At 59.6% G+C, this 17,772-nt stretch overlaps 1 protein-coding gene across 1 annotated transcript in view; it reads right to left on the bottom strand.

Moving 5' to 3' along the window:
- Positions 1-729: 729 nt before the first annotated feature.
- LOC139242075 (nuclear receptor corepressor 2-like) overlaps positions 730-17,772 on the bottom strand; it is a gene marked incomplete at both ends in the record, with an annotated part of 91,439 nt that continues 74,396 nt past the window's right edge. The window contains one exon of the mRNA XM_070870224.1: positions 730-863. Coding sequence (XP_070726325.1) covers positions 730-863 — 134 coding nt within the window. The remainder of the gene's footprint in view (positions 864-17,772) is intronic.

Here is a 17,772-nt window from a genome sequence, read left to right as displayed (position 1 = left end):
GGGAGAGGGGAGGATGTTGAGGGGAGGGGGTTGAGGGGAGGGGGTTGAGGGGAGGGGGAGAGGGGAGGGGGTTGAGGGGAGGGGGTTGAGGGGAGGGGGTTGAGGGGGTTGAGGGGAGGGGGAGAGGGGAGGGTGTTGAGGGGAGGGTGTTGAGGGGAGGGTGTTGAGGGGAGGGTGTTGAGGGGAGGGTGTTGAGGGGAGGGTGTTGAGGGGAGGGGGTTGAGGGGAGGGTGTTGAGGGGAGGTGGTTGAGGGGAGGGGGTTGAGGGGAGGGGGTTGAGGGGGTTGAGGGGAGGGGGAGAGGGGAGGGTGTTGAGGGGACAATTCACAACATCCCAATCCTGTCCCAATCGCACAGACTGCAACGTGAGAGCAGACACATCATCTGTGGGCAGTGTCATTGGCCGAGGACCCTGGGGACAACGCTCCTTCTCTCATCCCAACCCACAGGCAGGTTCCATGTGCTAACGGTGTGGCCATGTGTGTGTGGACCGAGGAAGCGAGCTGTGTCACGGAGGGCCGTGAGGGAAGGGATCTGCGTCCTTACCCAGTCCGGCCTACTCGTGACTCCAGTCCCACACCACACGCTCAGGCATTCACTGTTTCCCACATCGGAAGATTAACAATCCATCAGTATTTGGCGGTGCCGTACACTCAGGTCTCAAACTACTTGAACAGAGCCAGTCACTCAATGGTCAGTCAGTGACAGAAGGAAGGTTGCTGCATTTACCTCATCAGTTCATCCTTGTACTTCTCGCTCTCCTCCAACTTCTCCCCTCTCTCCTCCCTCTCCTCGTCTTTCTCAACTTCCTTCTCCTTTTCCTCTCTGTCCTCGGGAAGGATCCTGGCCATCTGATGCTGCTGCTGCAGAATCGAGACAAGGTTTAGAAATTCCCCAGCAGCGAACATGACAAAGGGGGAGGGCTCAGGCTGGGCAAGGGATCATTGGCAGCTTGTTCCGGTCGCTGGTTCAGAAAAACACAATTCATCAAAATCCACTCAACCACTCATTCCGAACATCAGTCCAGTGCCACCCCGGGCCCTGACACACTCACCCCCGAGCCCTGACACACTCACCCCCGAGCTCTGACACACTCACACCCCGAGCCCTGACACACTCACCCCCGAGCCCTGACACACTCACACCCCGAGCCCTGACACACTCACTCCCGAGCCCTGACACACTCACACCCCGAGCTCTGACACACTCACCCCCGAGCCCTGACACACTCACACCCCGAGCTCTGACACACTCACCTCCGAGCCCTGACACACTCACACCCCGAGCTCTGACACACTCACCCCCGAGCCCTGGCACACTCACCCCCGAGCCCTGACACACTCACACCCCGAGCTCTGACACACTCACCCCCGAGCTCTGACACACTCACCCCCGAGCTCTGACACACTAACACCCCAAGCCCTGACACACTCACACCCCGAGCCCTGGCACACTCACACCCCGAGCTCTGACCCACACTCACACCCCGAGCCCTGGCACACTCACACCCCGAGCTCTGACACACACTCACACCCCGAGCTCTGACACACTCACAACCCGAGCTCTGACACACTTGCACCCCGAGTTCTGACCCACACTCACACCCCGAGCTCTGACACACTCACACCTCGAGCTCTGACACACTCACACCCCGAGCTCTGACACACACTCTCACACCCCGAGCTCTGACACACTCACACCCCGAGCACTGCCACACACACTCAGACCTCGAGCTCTGACACACTCACACCCCGAGCTCTGACACACTCACACCCCGAGCTCTGACACACTCTCACACCCCGAGCTCTGACACACTCACACCCCGAGCTGACACACTCACACCCGTGCTCTGACACACTCACACCCCGAGCTCTGACACACTCAAACCCTGAGCTCTGACACACACTCTCACACCCCGAGCTGACACACACTCTCACACCCCGAGCTCTGACACACTCACTCCCCGAGCACTGGCACACTCACTCAGAACCCGAGCTCTGACACACACACCACGAGCTCTTACACACACACCACGAGCTCTGACACACTCACAGCACGAGCTCTGACACACTCACACCACGAGCTCTGACACACTCACCATGAGCTCTGACACACTCACCATGAGCTCTGACACACTCACCATGAGCTCTGACACACTCACACCCCAAGCTCTGCCACACACACGGCACACTCCGAGCTCTGACACACTCACCATGAGCTCTGACGCACTCACACACCGAGCTCTGACACACTCACACCCCGAGCTCTGGCACACTCACCCCGAGCTCTGACACTCACACCCCGAGGTCTGACGCACTCACCATGAGCTCTGACACACTCACACCATGAGCTCTGACACACTCACACCCCAAGCTCTGACACACTCACATCCCGAGCTCTGACACACTCACACCGCGAGCTCTGACACACTCACACCCCGAGCTCTGACACACTCACACCCTGAGCTCTGACACACTCACCCCGAGCTCTGCCACGCACATGGCACACTCCGAGCTCTGACCCACTCACCATGAGCTCTGACACACTCACACCCCGAGCTCTGACACACTCACACCCCGAGCTCTGCCACACTCACATCCCGAGCTCTGCCACACTCACACCCCGAGCTCTGCCACAATCATACACACACCCCGAGCTCTGACACACTCACACCCCGAACCCTGACACACTCACGCACTCACCATGAGCTCTGACACACTCACACCATGAGCTCTGACACACTCACACCATGAGCTCTGACACACTCACTCCCCAAGCTCTGACACACTCACACCCCGAGCTCTGCCACACTCACATCCCGAGCTCTGCCGCACTCACACCCCGAGCTCTGGCACACTCACACCCCGAGCTCTGACACACTCACACCCCGAACCCTGACACACTCACGCACACATCTGAGCCCTGACACACTCACACCCCGAGCTCTGGCACACTCACACCCCGAGCTCTGACACACTCACACACACATCTGAGCCCTGACACACTCACACCCCGAGCTCTGGCACACTCACACCCCGAGCTCTGACACACTCACACCCCGAGCTCTGGCACACTCACACCCCGAGCTCTGACACACTCACACCACGAGCTCTGACACACTCACCGCAAGCTCTGACACACTCACAGCACGAGCTCTGCCACACTCACACCCCGAGCTCTGACACACTCACACCCCGAGCTCTGACACACTCACACCCCGAGCGCTGACACACTCACACACACCCCGGGCTTTGACACACTCACATACACACCCCGAGTTCTGACACACTCACACACACACCCCGAGCTCTGACACACTCACACCCCGAGCTCTGACACACTCACACCCCGAGCTCTGACACACTCACACCCCTAGCTCTGACACACTCACACCCCGAGCTCTGACACACTCACACCCCGAGCTCCGACACACTCACAACACAAGCTCTGACACACTCACCATGAGCTCTGACAGACTCGCACCCCGAGCTCTGAATCACTCACACCCCGAGCTCTGACACACTCACTCAGACCCCGGGCTCTGACACACACACCACAAGCTCTGACACGCTTACCACGAGCTCTGACACACTCACCACGAGCTCTGCCACACTCACACCCCGAGCTCTGACACACTCACACCCCGAGCTCTGACACACTTACAACCCGAGTTCTGCCACACAGTCGCACCCCGAGCTCTGACACACTCGCACCCCGAGCTCTGACACACTCACCACGAGCTCTGACACACTCACACCCCGAGCTCTGGCACACTCACTCACACCACGAGCTCTGCCACACACTCACACCACGAGCTCTGACACACTCACACCCCGACCTCTGGCACACACACTCACACCCCGAGCTCTGACACACTCACACCCCGAGCTCTGCCACACTCACACCACGAGCTCTGCCACACTCACACCCCGAGCTCTGCCACACTCACACCCCGAGCTCTGACACACTCAAATCCCGAGCTCTGACACACTCACACGCCGAGCTCTGACACACTCACAACCCGAGCTCTGACACACTCACACGCACGCCCCGAGCTCTGACACACTCACACGCACGCCCCGAGCTCTGACACACTGACACACTCAATACCCCGAACTCTGACACACTCACACCCCCGAGCTCTGACACACTCACACCCCCGAGCTCTGACACACTCACACCCCCGAGCTCTGACACACTCACACCCCCAGGCCCTGACACACTCACACACACCCCCGAGCTCTGACACACTCACACCCCAAGCTCTGACACACTCACCACGAGCTCTGCCACACTCACACCCTGAGCTCTGACACACTCACACCTCGAGCTCTGACACACTCACACCTCGAGCTCTGACACACACACCTCGAACTCAGACACACTCATACCCCGAGCTCTGACACACTCACCCCGAGCTCTGACACACTCACACCCAGAGCTCTGCCACACTCACACCCCGAGCTCTGACACACTTACAACCCGAGTTCTGCCACACACTCACACCCCGAGCTCTGACACACTCACCACGAGCTTTGACACACTCACACCCCGAGCTCTGGCACACACACTCACACCCCAAGCTCTGCCACACTCACACCCCGAGCTCTGCCACACTCACACCCCGAGCTCTGCCACACTCACACCCCGAGCTCTGCCACACTCACACCCCGAGCTCTGACACACTCACACCCCGAGCTCTGACACACTCACACCCCGAGCTCTGACACACTCACACCCCGAGCTCTGACACACTCACCCCGAGCTCTGCCACACTCACAACCCGAGCTCTGACACACTCACACCACGAGCTCTGACACACTCACACACACCCCAGGCTCTGACACACTCACATCCCGAGCTCTGACACACTCACATCCCGAGCTCTGACACACTCACACGCTGAGCTCTGACACACTCACACCCCGAGCTCTGACACACTCACACACACCCCAGGCTCTGACACACTCACATCCCGAGCTCTGACACACTCACACGCTGAGCTCTGACACACTCACACCCCGAGCTCTGACACACTCACACCCCGAGCTCTGACACACTCACACACACCCCAGGCTCTGACACACTCACATCCCGAGCTCTGACACACTCACACCCCGAGCTCTGACACACTCACACCCCGAGCTCTGACACACTCACACCCCGAGCTCTGACACACTCACCCCGAGCTCTGCCACACTCACAACCGGAGCTCTGACACACGCACGCCCCGAGCTGACACACTCACACGCACGCCCCGAGCTCTGACACACTCACACACACGCCCCGCGCTCTGACACACTCAATACCCCGAACTCTGCCACACTCACACCCCCGAGCTCTGACACACCCACACCCCGAGCTCTGACACACTCACACCTCGAGCTCTGACACACTCACACCTCGAACTCTGACACACTCATACCCCGAGCTCTGACACACTCACCCCGAGTTCTGACACACTCACACCCAGAGCTCTGCCACACTCACACCCCGAGCTCTGACACACTTACAACCCGAGTTCTGCCACACACTCACACCCCGAGCTCTGACACACTCACCACGAGCTTTGACACACTCACACCCCGAGCTCTGCCACACTCACACCCAGAGCTCTGCCACACTCACACACCGAGCTCTGCCACACTCACACACCGAGCTCTGCCACACTCACACCCCGAGCTCTGACACACTCACACCCCGAGCTCTGACACACTCACCCGAGCTCTGCCACACTCACAACCCGAGCTCTGACACACTCACACCACGAGCTCTGACACACTCACACACACCCCAGGCTCTGCCACACTCACATCCCGAGCTCTGACACACTCACATCCCGAGCTCTGACACACTCACACGCTGAGCTCTGACACACTCACAACCCGAGCTCTGACACACTCACACCCCGAGCTCTGACACACTCACACCCCGAGCTCTGACACACTCACACCCCGAGCTCTGACACACTCACACACACCCCAGGCTCTGACACACTCACATCCCGAGCTCTGACACACTCACACGCTGAGCTCTGACACACTCACAACCTGAGCTCTGACACACTCACACTCACGCCCCGAGCTCTGACACACTCACACCCCGAGCTCTGACACACTCACACCCCGAGCTCTGACACACTCACACCCCGAGCTCTGACACACTCACAACCCGAGCTCTGACACACTCACAACCCGAGCTCTGACACACTCACACCACGAGCTCTGACACACTCACACACCTCCCAGGCTCTGACACACTCACATCCTGAGCTCTGACACACTCACATCCCGAGCTCTGACACACTCACACGCTGAGCTCTGACACACTCACAACCCGAGCTCTGACACACTCACGCCCCCAGACTCTGACACACTCACACACACCACCGAGCTCTGACACACTCACACCCGGGCTCTGACACACTCAAACACACAGACCGAGATCTGACACAATCACTTCCCGAGCTCTGACACAATCACACCCCGAGCTCTGGCACACTCACACAGACACCCCGCACTCTGACACACTCACACCCCGAGCTCTGACACACTCACCATGAGCTCTGACAGACTCACACCCCGAGCTCTGACACACTCACTCAGACCCCGGGCTCTGACACACACACCACAAGCTCTGACACACTTACCACGAGCTCTGACACACTCACCACGAGCTCTGCCACACTCACACCCCGAGCTCTGACACACTCACACCCCGAGCTCTGACACACTCACACCCCGAGCTCTGACACACTCACACCCCGAGCTCTGACACACTCACACCCCGCGCTCTGACACACTCACACCCCGCGCTCTGACACACTCACACCACAAGCTCTGACACACTCACACACACCCCAGGCTCTGACACACTCACATCCCGAGCTCTGACACACTCACACGCCGAGCTCTGACACACTCACAACCCGAGCTCTGACACACTCACACGCACGCCCCGAGCTCTGACACACTCACACGCACGCCCCGAGCTCTGACACACTCACACACACGCCCCGCGCTCTGACACACTCAATACCCCGAACTCTGACACACTCACACCCCCGAGCTCTGACACACTCACACCCCCGAGCTCTGACACACTCACACCCCCGAGCTCTGACACACTCACACCCCCAGGCCCTGACACACTCACACACACCCCCGAGCTCTGACACACTCACACCCCAAGCTCTGACACACTCACCACGAGCTCTGCCACACTCACACCCTGAGCTCTGACACACCCACACCTCGAGCTCTGACACACTCACACCTCGAGCTCTGACACACTCACACCTCGAACTCTGACACACTCATACCCCGAGCTCTGACACACTCACCCCGAGCTCTGACACACTCACACCCAGAGCTCTGCCACACTCACACCCCGAGCTCTGACACACTTACAACCCGAGTTCTGCCACACACTCACACCCCGAGCTCTGACACACTCACCACGAGCTTTGACACACTCACACCCCGAGCTCTGGCACACACACTCACACCCCAAGCTCTGCCACACTCACACCCCGAGCTCTGCCACACTCACACCCCGAGCTCTGCCACACTCACACCCCGAGCTCTGACACACTCACACCCCGAGCTCTGACACACTCACCCCGAGCTCTGCCACACTCACAACCCGAGCTCTGACACACTCACACCACGAGCTCTGACACACTCACACACACCCCAGGCTCTGACACACTCACATCCCGAGCTCTGACACACTCACATCCCGAGCTCTGACACACTCACAACCCGAGCTCTGACACACTCACACCCCGAGCTCTGACACACTCACACCCCGAGCTCTGACACACTCACACCCCGAGCTCTGACACACTCACACACACCCCAGGCTCTGACACACTCACATCCCGAGCTCTGACACACTCACACGCTGAGCTCTGACACACGCACAACCCGAGCTCTGACACACTCACACACATGCCCCGAGCTCTGACACACTCACACCCCGAGCTCTGACACACTCACACCCCGAGCTCTGACACACTCACACCCCGAGCTCTGACACACTCACACCCCGAGCTCTGACACACTCACACCCCGAGCTCTGACACACTCACACCCCGCGCTCTGACACACTCACACCCCACGCTCTGACACACTCACACCACAAGCTCTGACACACTCACACACACCCCAGGCTCTGACACACTCACATCCCGAGCTCTGACACACTCACACGCCGAGCTCTGACACACTCACAACCCGAGCTCTGACACACTCACACGCACGCCCCGAGCTCTGACACACTCACACGCACGCCCCGAGCTCTGACACACTCACACACACGCCCCGCGCTCTGACACACTCAATACCCCGAACTCTGACACACTCACACCCCCGAGCTCTGACACACTCACACCCCCGAGCTCTGACACACTCACACCCACGAGCTCTGACACACTCACACCCCCAGGCCCTGACACACTCACACACACCCCCGAGCTCTGACACACTCACACCCCAAGCTCTGACACACTCACCACGAGCTCTGCCACACTCACACCCTGAGCTCTGACACACCCACACCTCGAGCTCTGACACACTCACACCTCGAGCTCTGACACACTCACACCTCGAACTCTGACACACTCATACCCCGAGCTCTGACACACTCACCCCGAGCTCTGACACACTCACACCCAGAGCTCTGCCACACTCACACCCCGAGCTCTGACACACTTACAACCCGAGTTCTGCCACACACTCACACCCCGAGCTCTGACACACTCACCACGAGCTTTGACACACTCACACCCCGAGCTCTGGCACACACACTCACACCCCAAGCTCTGCCACACTCACACCCCGAGCTCTGCCACACTCACACCCCGAGCTCTGCCACACTCACACCCCGAGCTCTGCCACACTCACACCCCGAGCTCTGACACACTCACACCCCGAGCTCTGACACACTCACCCCGAGCTCTGCCACACTCACAACCCGAGCTCTGACACACTCACACTACGAGCTCTGACACACTCACACACACCCCAGGCTCTGACACACTCACATCCCGAGCTCTGACACACTCACATCCCGAGCTCTGACACACTCACACGCTGAGCTCTGACACACTCACAACCCGAGCTCTGACACACTCACACCCCGAGCTCTGACACACTCACACCCCGAGCTCTGACACACTCACACCCCGAGCTCTGACACACTCACACACACCCCGGGCTCTGACACACTCACATCCCGAGCTCTGACACACTCACACGCTGAGCTCTGACACACTCACAACCCGAGCTCTGACACACTCACACACATGCCCCGAGCTCTGACACACTCACACCCCGAGCTCTGACACACTCACACCCCGAGCTCTGACACACTCACACCCCGAGCTCTGACACACTCACACCCCGAGCTCTGACACACTCACACCCCGAGCTCTGACACACTCACAACCCGAGCTCTGACACACTCACAACCCGAGCTCTGACACACTCACACCACGAGCTCTGACACACTCACACACCCCCCAGGCTCTGCCACACTCACATCCCGAGCTCTGACACACTCACACGCTGAGCTCTGACACACTCACACACACCCCCGAGCTCTGACACACTCACACCCGAGCTCTGACACACTCAAACACACAGACCGAGATCTGACACAATCACTTCCCGAGCTCTGACACAATCACACCCCGAGCTCTGGCACACTCACACAGACACCCCGCGCTCTGACACACTCACACCCCGAGCTCTGACACACTCACCATGAGCTCTGCCACACTCACACCCGAGCTCTGACACACTCAAACACACAGACCGAGCTCTGACACACTCACATCCCGAGCTCTGACACAATCACACCCCGAGCTCTGCCACACTCACACCCTGAGCTCTGACACAATCACACCCCGAGCTCTGCCACACTCACACCCCGAGCTCTGCCACACTCACACCCCGAGCTCTGACACACTTACAACCCGAGTTCTGCCACACACTCGCACCCCGAGCTCTGACACACTCACCACGAGCTCTGACACACTCACACCCCGAGCTCTGCCACACACACTCACAAGCCGAGCTCTGACACACTCACCACGAGCTCTGACACACTCACACCCCGAGCTCTGACACACTCACACCACGAGCTCTGATACACACTCACACCACGAGCTCTGACACACTCACACCCCGAGCTCTGGCACACACACTCACACCCCGAGCTCTGACACACTCACACCCCGAGCTCTGTCACACTCACACCCCGAGCTCTGACACACTCACACCCCGAGTTCTGCCACACACTCGCACCCCGAGCTCTGACACACTCACCACGAGCTCTGACACACTCACACCCCGAGCTCTGGCACACTCACTCACACCACGAGCTCTGCCACACACTCACACCACGAGCTCTGACACACTCACACCCCGACCTCTGGCACACACACTCACACCCCGAGCTCTGCCACACTCACACCCCGAGCTCTGCCACACTCACACCCCGAGCTCTGCCACACTCACACCCCGAGCTCTGCCACACTCACACCCCGCGCTCTGACACACTCACACCCCGCGCTCTGACACACTCACACCACAAGCTCTGACACACTCACACACACCCCAGGCTCTGACACACTCACATCCCGAGCTCTGACACACTCACACGCCGAGCTCTGACACACTCACAACCCGAGCTCTGACACACTCACACGCACGCCCCGAGCTCTGACACACTCACACGCACGCCCCGAGCTCTGACACACTCACACGCACGCCCCGAGCTCTGACACACTCACACGCACGCCCCGCGCTCTGACACACTCAATACCCCGAACTCTGACACACTCACACCCCCGAGCTCTGACACACTCACACCCCCGAGCTCTGACACACTCACACCCCCGAGCTCTGACATACTCACACCCCCAGGCCCTGACACACTCACACACACCCCCGAGCTCTGACACACTCACACCCCAAGCTCTGACACACTCACCACGAACTCTGCCACACTCACACCCTGAGCTCTGACACACTCACCTCGAGCTCTGACACACTCACACCTCGAGCTCTGACACACTCACACCTCGAACTCTGACACACTCACACCTCGAACTCTGACACACTCATACCCCGAGCCCTGACACACTCACCCCGAGCTCTGACACACTCACACCCAGAGCTCTGCCACACTCACACCCCGAGCTCTGACACACTTACAACCCGAGTTCTGCCACACACTCACACCCCGAGCTCTGCCACACTCACCACGAGCTTTGACACACTCACACCCCGAGCTCTGGCACACACACTCACACGCCGAGCTCTGCCACACTCACACCCCGAGCTCTGCCACACTCACACCCCGAGCTCTGACACACTCACACCCAGAGCTCTGCCACACTCACACCCCGAGCTCTGACACACTTACAACCCGAGTTCTGCCACACACTCACACCCCGAGCTCTGCCACACTCACCACGAGCTTTGACACACTCACACCCCGAGCTCTGGCACACACACTCACACGCCGAGCTCTGCCACACTCACACCCCGAGCTCTGCCACACTCACACCCCGAGCTCTGCCACACTCACACCCCGAGCTCTGCCACACTCACACCCCGAGCTCTGACACACTCACACCCCGAGCTCTGACACACTCACCCCGAGCTCTGCCACACTCACAACCCGAGCTCTGACACACTCACACCACGCGCTCTGACACACTCACACACACCCCAGGCTCTGACACACTCACATCCCGAGCTCTGACACACTCACATCCCGAGCTCTGACACACTCACACGCTGAGCTCTGACACACTCACAACCCGAGCTCTGACACACTCACACCCCGAGCTCTGACACACTTACAACCCGAGTTCTGCCACACACTCACACCCCGAGCTCTGCCACACTCACCACGAGCTTTGACACACTCACACCCCGAGCTCTGGCACACACACTCACACGCCGAGCTCTGCCACACTCACACCCCGAGCTCTGCCACACTCACACCCCGAGCTCTGCCACACTCACACCCCGAGCTCTGCCACACTCACACCCCGAGCTCTGCCACACTCACACCCCGAGCTCTGACACACTCACACCCCGAGCTCTGCCACACTCACCCCGAGCTCTGCCACACTCACACCACGCGCTCTGACACACTCACACACACCCCAGGCTCTGACACACTCACATCCCGGGCTCTGACACACTCACATCCCGAGCTCTGACACACTCACACGCTGAGCTCTGACACACTCACAACCCGAGCTCTGACACACTCACACCCCGAGCTCTGACACACTCACACCCCGAGCTCTGACACACTCACACCCCGAGCTCTGACACACTCACACCCCGAGCTCTGACACACTCACACACACCCCAGGCTCTGACACACTCACATCCCGAGCTCTGACACACTCACACGCTGAGCTCTGACACACTCACACCCCGAGCTCTGACACACTCACACCCCGAGCTCTGACACACTCACACACACCCCAGGCTCTGACACACTCACATCCCGAGCTCTGACACACTCACACCCCAAGCTCTGACACACTCACCACGAGCTCTGCCACACTCACACCCTGAGCTCTGACACACCCACACCTCGAGCTCTGACACACTCACACCTCGAGCTCTGACACACTCACACCTCGAACTCTGACACACTCATACCCCGAGCTCTGATACACTCACCCCGAGCTCTGACACACTCACACCCCAAGCTCTGACACACTCACCACGAGCTCTGCCACACTCACACCCTGAGCTCTGACACACCCACACCTCGAGCTCTGACACACTCACACCTCGAGCTCTGACACACTCACACCTCGAACTCTGACACACTCATACCCCGAGCTCTGACACACTCACCCCGAGCTCTGACACACTCACACCCAGAGCTCTGCCACACTCACACCCCGAGCTCTGACACACTTACAACCCGAGTTCTGCCACACACTCACACCCCGAGCTCTGACACACTCACCACGAGCTTTGACACACTCACACCCCGAGCTCTGGCACACACACTCACACCCCAAGCTCTGCCACACTCACACCCCGAGCTCTGCCACACTCACACCCCGAGCTCTGCCACACTCACACCCCGAGCTCTGCCACACTCACACCCCGAGCTCTGACACACTCACACCCCGAGCTCTGACACACTCACCCCGAGCTCTGCCACACTCACAACCCGAGCTCTGACACACTCACACCACGAGCTCTGACACACTCACACACACCCCAGGCTCTGACACACTCACATCCCGAGCTCTGACACACTCACATCCCGAGCTCTGACACACTCACACGCTGAGCTCTGACACACTCACAACCCGAGCTCTGACACACTCACACCCCGAGCTCTGACACACTCACACCCCGAGCTCTGACACACTCACACACACCCCGGGCTCTGACACACTCACATCCCGAGCTCTGACACACTCACACGCTGAGCTCTGACACACTCACAACCCGAGCTCTGACACACTCACACACATGCCCCGAGCTCTGACACACTCACACCCCGAGCTCTGACACACTCACACCCCGAGCTCTGACACACTCACACCCCGAGCTCTGACACACTCACACCCCGAGCTCTGACACACTCACACCCCGAGCTCTGACACACTCACAACCCGAGCTCTGACACACTCACAACCCGAGCTCTGACACACTCACACCACGAGCTCTGACACACTCACACACCCCCCAGGCTCTGCCACACTCACATCCCGAGCTCTGACACACTCACACGCTGAGCTCTGACACACTCACACACACCCCCGAGCTCTGACACACTCACACCCGAGCTCTGACACACTCAAACACACAGACCGAGATCTGACACAATCACTTCCCGAGCTCTGACACAATCACACCCCGAGCTCTGGCACACTCACACAGACACCCCGCGCTCTGACACACTCACACCCCGAGCTCTGACACACTCACCATGAGCTCTGCCACACTCACACCCGAGCTCTGACACACTCAAACACACAGACCGAGCTCTGACACACTCACATCCCGAGCTCTGACACAATCACACCCCGAGCTCTGCCACACTCACACCCTGAGCTCTGACACACTCACACCCCGAGCTCTGCCACACTCACACCCCGAGCTCTGCCACACTCACACCCCGAGCTCTGACACACTTACAACCCGAGTTCTGCCACACACTCGCACCCCGAGCTCTGACACACTCACCACGAGCTCTGACACACTCACACCCCGAGCTCTGCCACACACACTCACAAGCCGAGCTCTGACACACTCACCACGAGCTCTGACACACTCACACCCCGAGCTCTGACACACTCACACCACGAGCTCTGATACACACTCACACCACGAGCTCTGACACACTCACACCCCGAGCTCTGGCACACACACTCACACCCCGAGCTCTGACACACTCACACCCCGAGCTCTGTCACACTCACACCCCGAGCTCTGACACACTCACACCCCGAGTTCTGCCACACACTCGCACCCCGAGCTCTGACACACTCACCACGAGCTCTGACACACTCACACCCCGAGCTCTGGCACACTCACTCACACCACGAGCTCTGCCACACACTCACACCACGAGCTCTGACACACTCACACCCCGACCTCTGGCACACACACTCACACCCCGAGCTCTGCCACACTCACACCCCGAGCTCTGCCACACTCACACCCCGAGCTCTGCCACACTCACACCCCGAGCTCTGCCACACTCACACCCCGCGCTCTGACACACTCACACCCCGCGCTCTGACACACTCACACCACAAGCTCTGACACACTCACACACACCCCAGGCTCTGACACACTCACATCCCGAGCTCTGACACACTCACACGCCGAGCTCTGACACACTCACAACCCGAGCTCTGACACACTCACACGCACGCCCCGAGCTCTGACACACTCACACGCACGCCCCGAGCTCTGACACACTCACACGCACGCCCCGCGCTCTGACACACTCAATACCCCGAACTCTGACACACTCACACCCCCGAGCTCTGACACACTCACACCCCCGAGCTCTGACACACTCACACCCCCGAGCTCTGACATACTCACACCCCCAGGCCCTGACACACTCACACACACCCCCGAGCTCTGACACACTCACACCCCAAGCTCTGACACACTCACCACGAACTCTGCCACACTCACACCCTGAGCTCTGACACACTCACCTCGAGCTCTGACACACTCACACCTCGAGCTCTGACACACTCACACCTCGAACTCTGACACACTCACACCTCGAACTCTGACACACTCATACCCCGAGCTCTGACACACTCACCCCGAGCTCTGACACACTCACACCCAGAGCTCTGCCACACTCACACCCCGAGCTCTGACACACTTACAACCCGAGTTCTGCCACACACTCACACCCCGAGCTCTGCCACACTCACCACGAGCTTTGACACACTCACACCCCGAGCTCTGGCACACACACTCACACGCCGAGCTCTGCCACACTCACACCCCGAGCTCTGCCACACTCACACCCCGAGCTCTGACACACTCACACCCAGAGCTCTGCCACACTCACACCCCGAGCTCTGACACACTTACAACCCGAGTTCTGCCACACACTCACACCCCGAGCTCTGCCACACTCACCACGAGCTTTGACACACTCACACCCCGAGCTCTGGCACACACACTCACACGCCGAGCTCTGCCACACTCACACCCCGAGCTCTGCCACACTCACACCCCGAGCTCTGCCACACTCACACCCCGAGCTCTGCCACACTCACACCCCGAGCTCTGACACACTCACACCCCGAGCTCTGACACACTCACCCCGAGCTCTGCCACACTCACAACCCGAGCTCTGACACACTCACACCACGCGCTCTGACACACTCACACACACCCCAGGCTCTGACACACTCACATCCCGAGCTCTGACACACTCACATCCCGAGCTCTGACACACTCACACGCTGAGCTCTGACACACTCACAACCCGAGCTCTGACACACTCACACCCCGAGCTCTGACACACTTACAACCCGAGTTCTGCCACACACTCACACCCCGAGCTCTGCCACACTCACCACGAGCTTTGACACACTCACACCCCGAGCTCTGGCACACACACTCACACGCCGAGCTCTGCCACACTCACACCCCGAGCTCTGCCACACTCACACCCCGAGCTCTGCCACACTCACACCCCGAGCTCTGCCACACTCACACCCCGAGCTCTGCCACACTCACACCCCGAGCTCTGACACACTCACCCCGAGCTCTGCCACACTCACACCACGCGCTCTGACACACTCACACACACCCCAGGCTCTGACACACTCACATCCCGGGCTCTGACACACTCACATCCCGAGCTCTGACACACTCACACGCTGAGCTCTGACACACTCACAACCCGAGCTCTGACACACTCACACCCCGAGCTCTGACACACTCACACCCCGAGCTCTGACACACTCACACCCCGAGCTCTGACACACTCACACCCCGAGCTCTGACACACTCACACACACCCCAGGCTCTGACACACTCACATCCCGAGCTCTGACACACTCACACGCTGAGCTCTGACACACTCACACCCCGAGCTCTGACACACTCACACCCCGAGCTCTGACACACTCACACACACCCCAGGCTCTGACACACTCACATCCCGAGCTCTGACACACTCACACCCCAAGCTCTGACACACTCACCACGAGCTCTGCCACACTCACACCCTGAGCTCTGACACACCCACACCTCGAGCTCTGACACACTCACACCTCGAGCTCTGACACACTCACACCTCGAACTCTGACACACTCATACCCCGAGCTCTGATACACTCACCCCGAGCTCTGACACACTCACACCCAGAGCTCTGCCACACTCACACCCCGAGCTCTGACACACTTACAACCCGAGTTCTGCCACACACTCACACCCCGAGCTCTGCCACACTCACCACGAGCTTTGACACACTCACACCCCGAGCTCTGGCACACTCACCCCGAGCTCTGCCACACTCACAACCCGAGCTCTGACACACTCACACCACGCGCTCTGACACACTCACACACACCCCAGGCTCTGACACACTCACATCCCGAGCTCTGACACACTCACATCCCGAGCTCTGACACACTCACACGCTGAGCTCTGACACACTCACAACCCGAGCTCTGACACACTCACACCCCGAGCTCTGACACACTCACACCCCGAGCTCTGACACACTCACCACGAGCTCTGACACACTCACACACACCCCAGGCTCTGACACACTCACATCCCGAGCTCTGACACACTCACACGCTGAGCTCTGACACACTCACAACCCGAGCTCTGACACACTCACACACATGCCCCGAGCTCTGACACACTCACACCCCGAGCTCTGACACACTCACACCCCGAGCTCTGACACACTCACACCCCGAGCTCTGACACACTCACACCCCGAGCTCTGACACACTCACACCCCGAGCTCTGACACACTCACCCCGAGCTCTGCCACACTCACAACCCGAGCTCTGACACACTCACAACCCGAGCTCTGACACACTCACACCACGAGCTCTGACACACTCACACACCCCCCAGGCTCTGACACACTCACATCCCGAGCTCTGACACACTCACATCCCGAGCTCTGACACACTCACACGCTGAGCTCTGACACACTCACAACCCGAGCTCTGACACACTCACACACATGCCCCGAGCTCTGACACAC

This window comes from Pristiophorus japonicus, unplaced genomic scaffold (assembly GCF_044704955.1).
Source record: "Pristiophorus japonicus isolate sPriJap1 unplaced genomic scaffold, sPriJap1.hap1 HAP1_SCAFFOLD_1195, whole genome shotgun sequence".
Classification (NCBI taxonomy): Eukaryota; Metazoa; Chordata; class Chondrichthyes; family Pristiophoridae; genus Pristiophorus; species Pristiophorus japonicus.
Note: the sequence above shows the minus strand (reverse complement) of the source record. Positions and strands in the feature narration are given on the sequence as shown.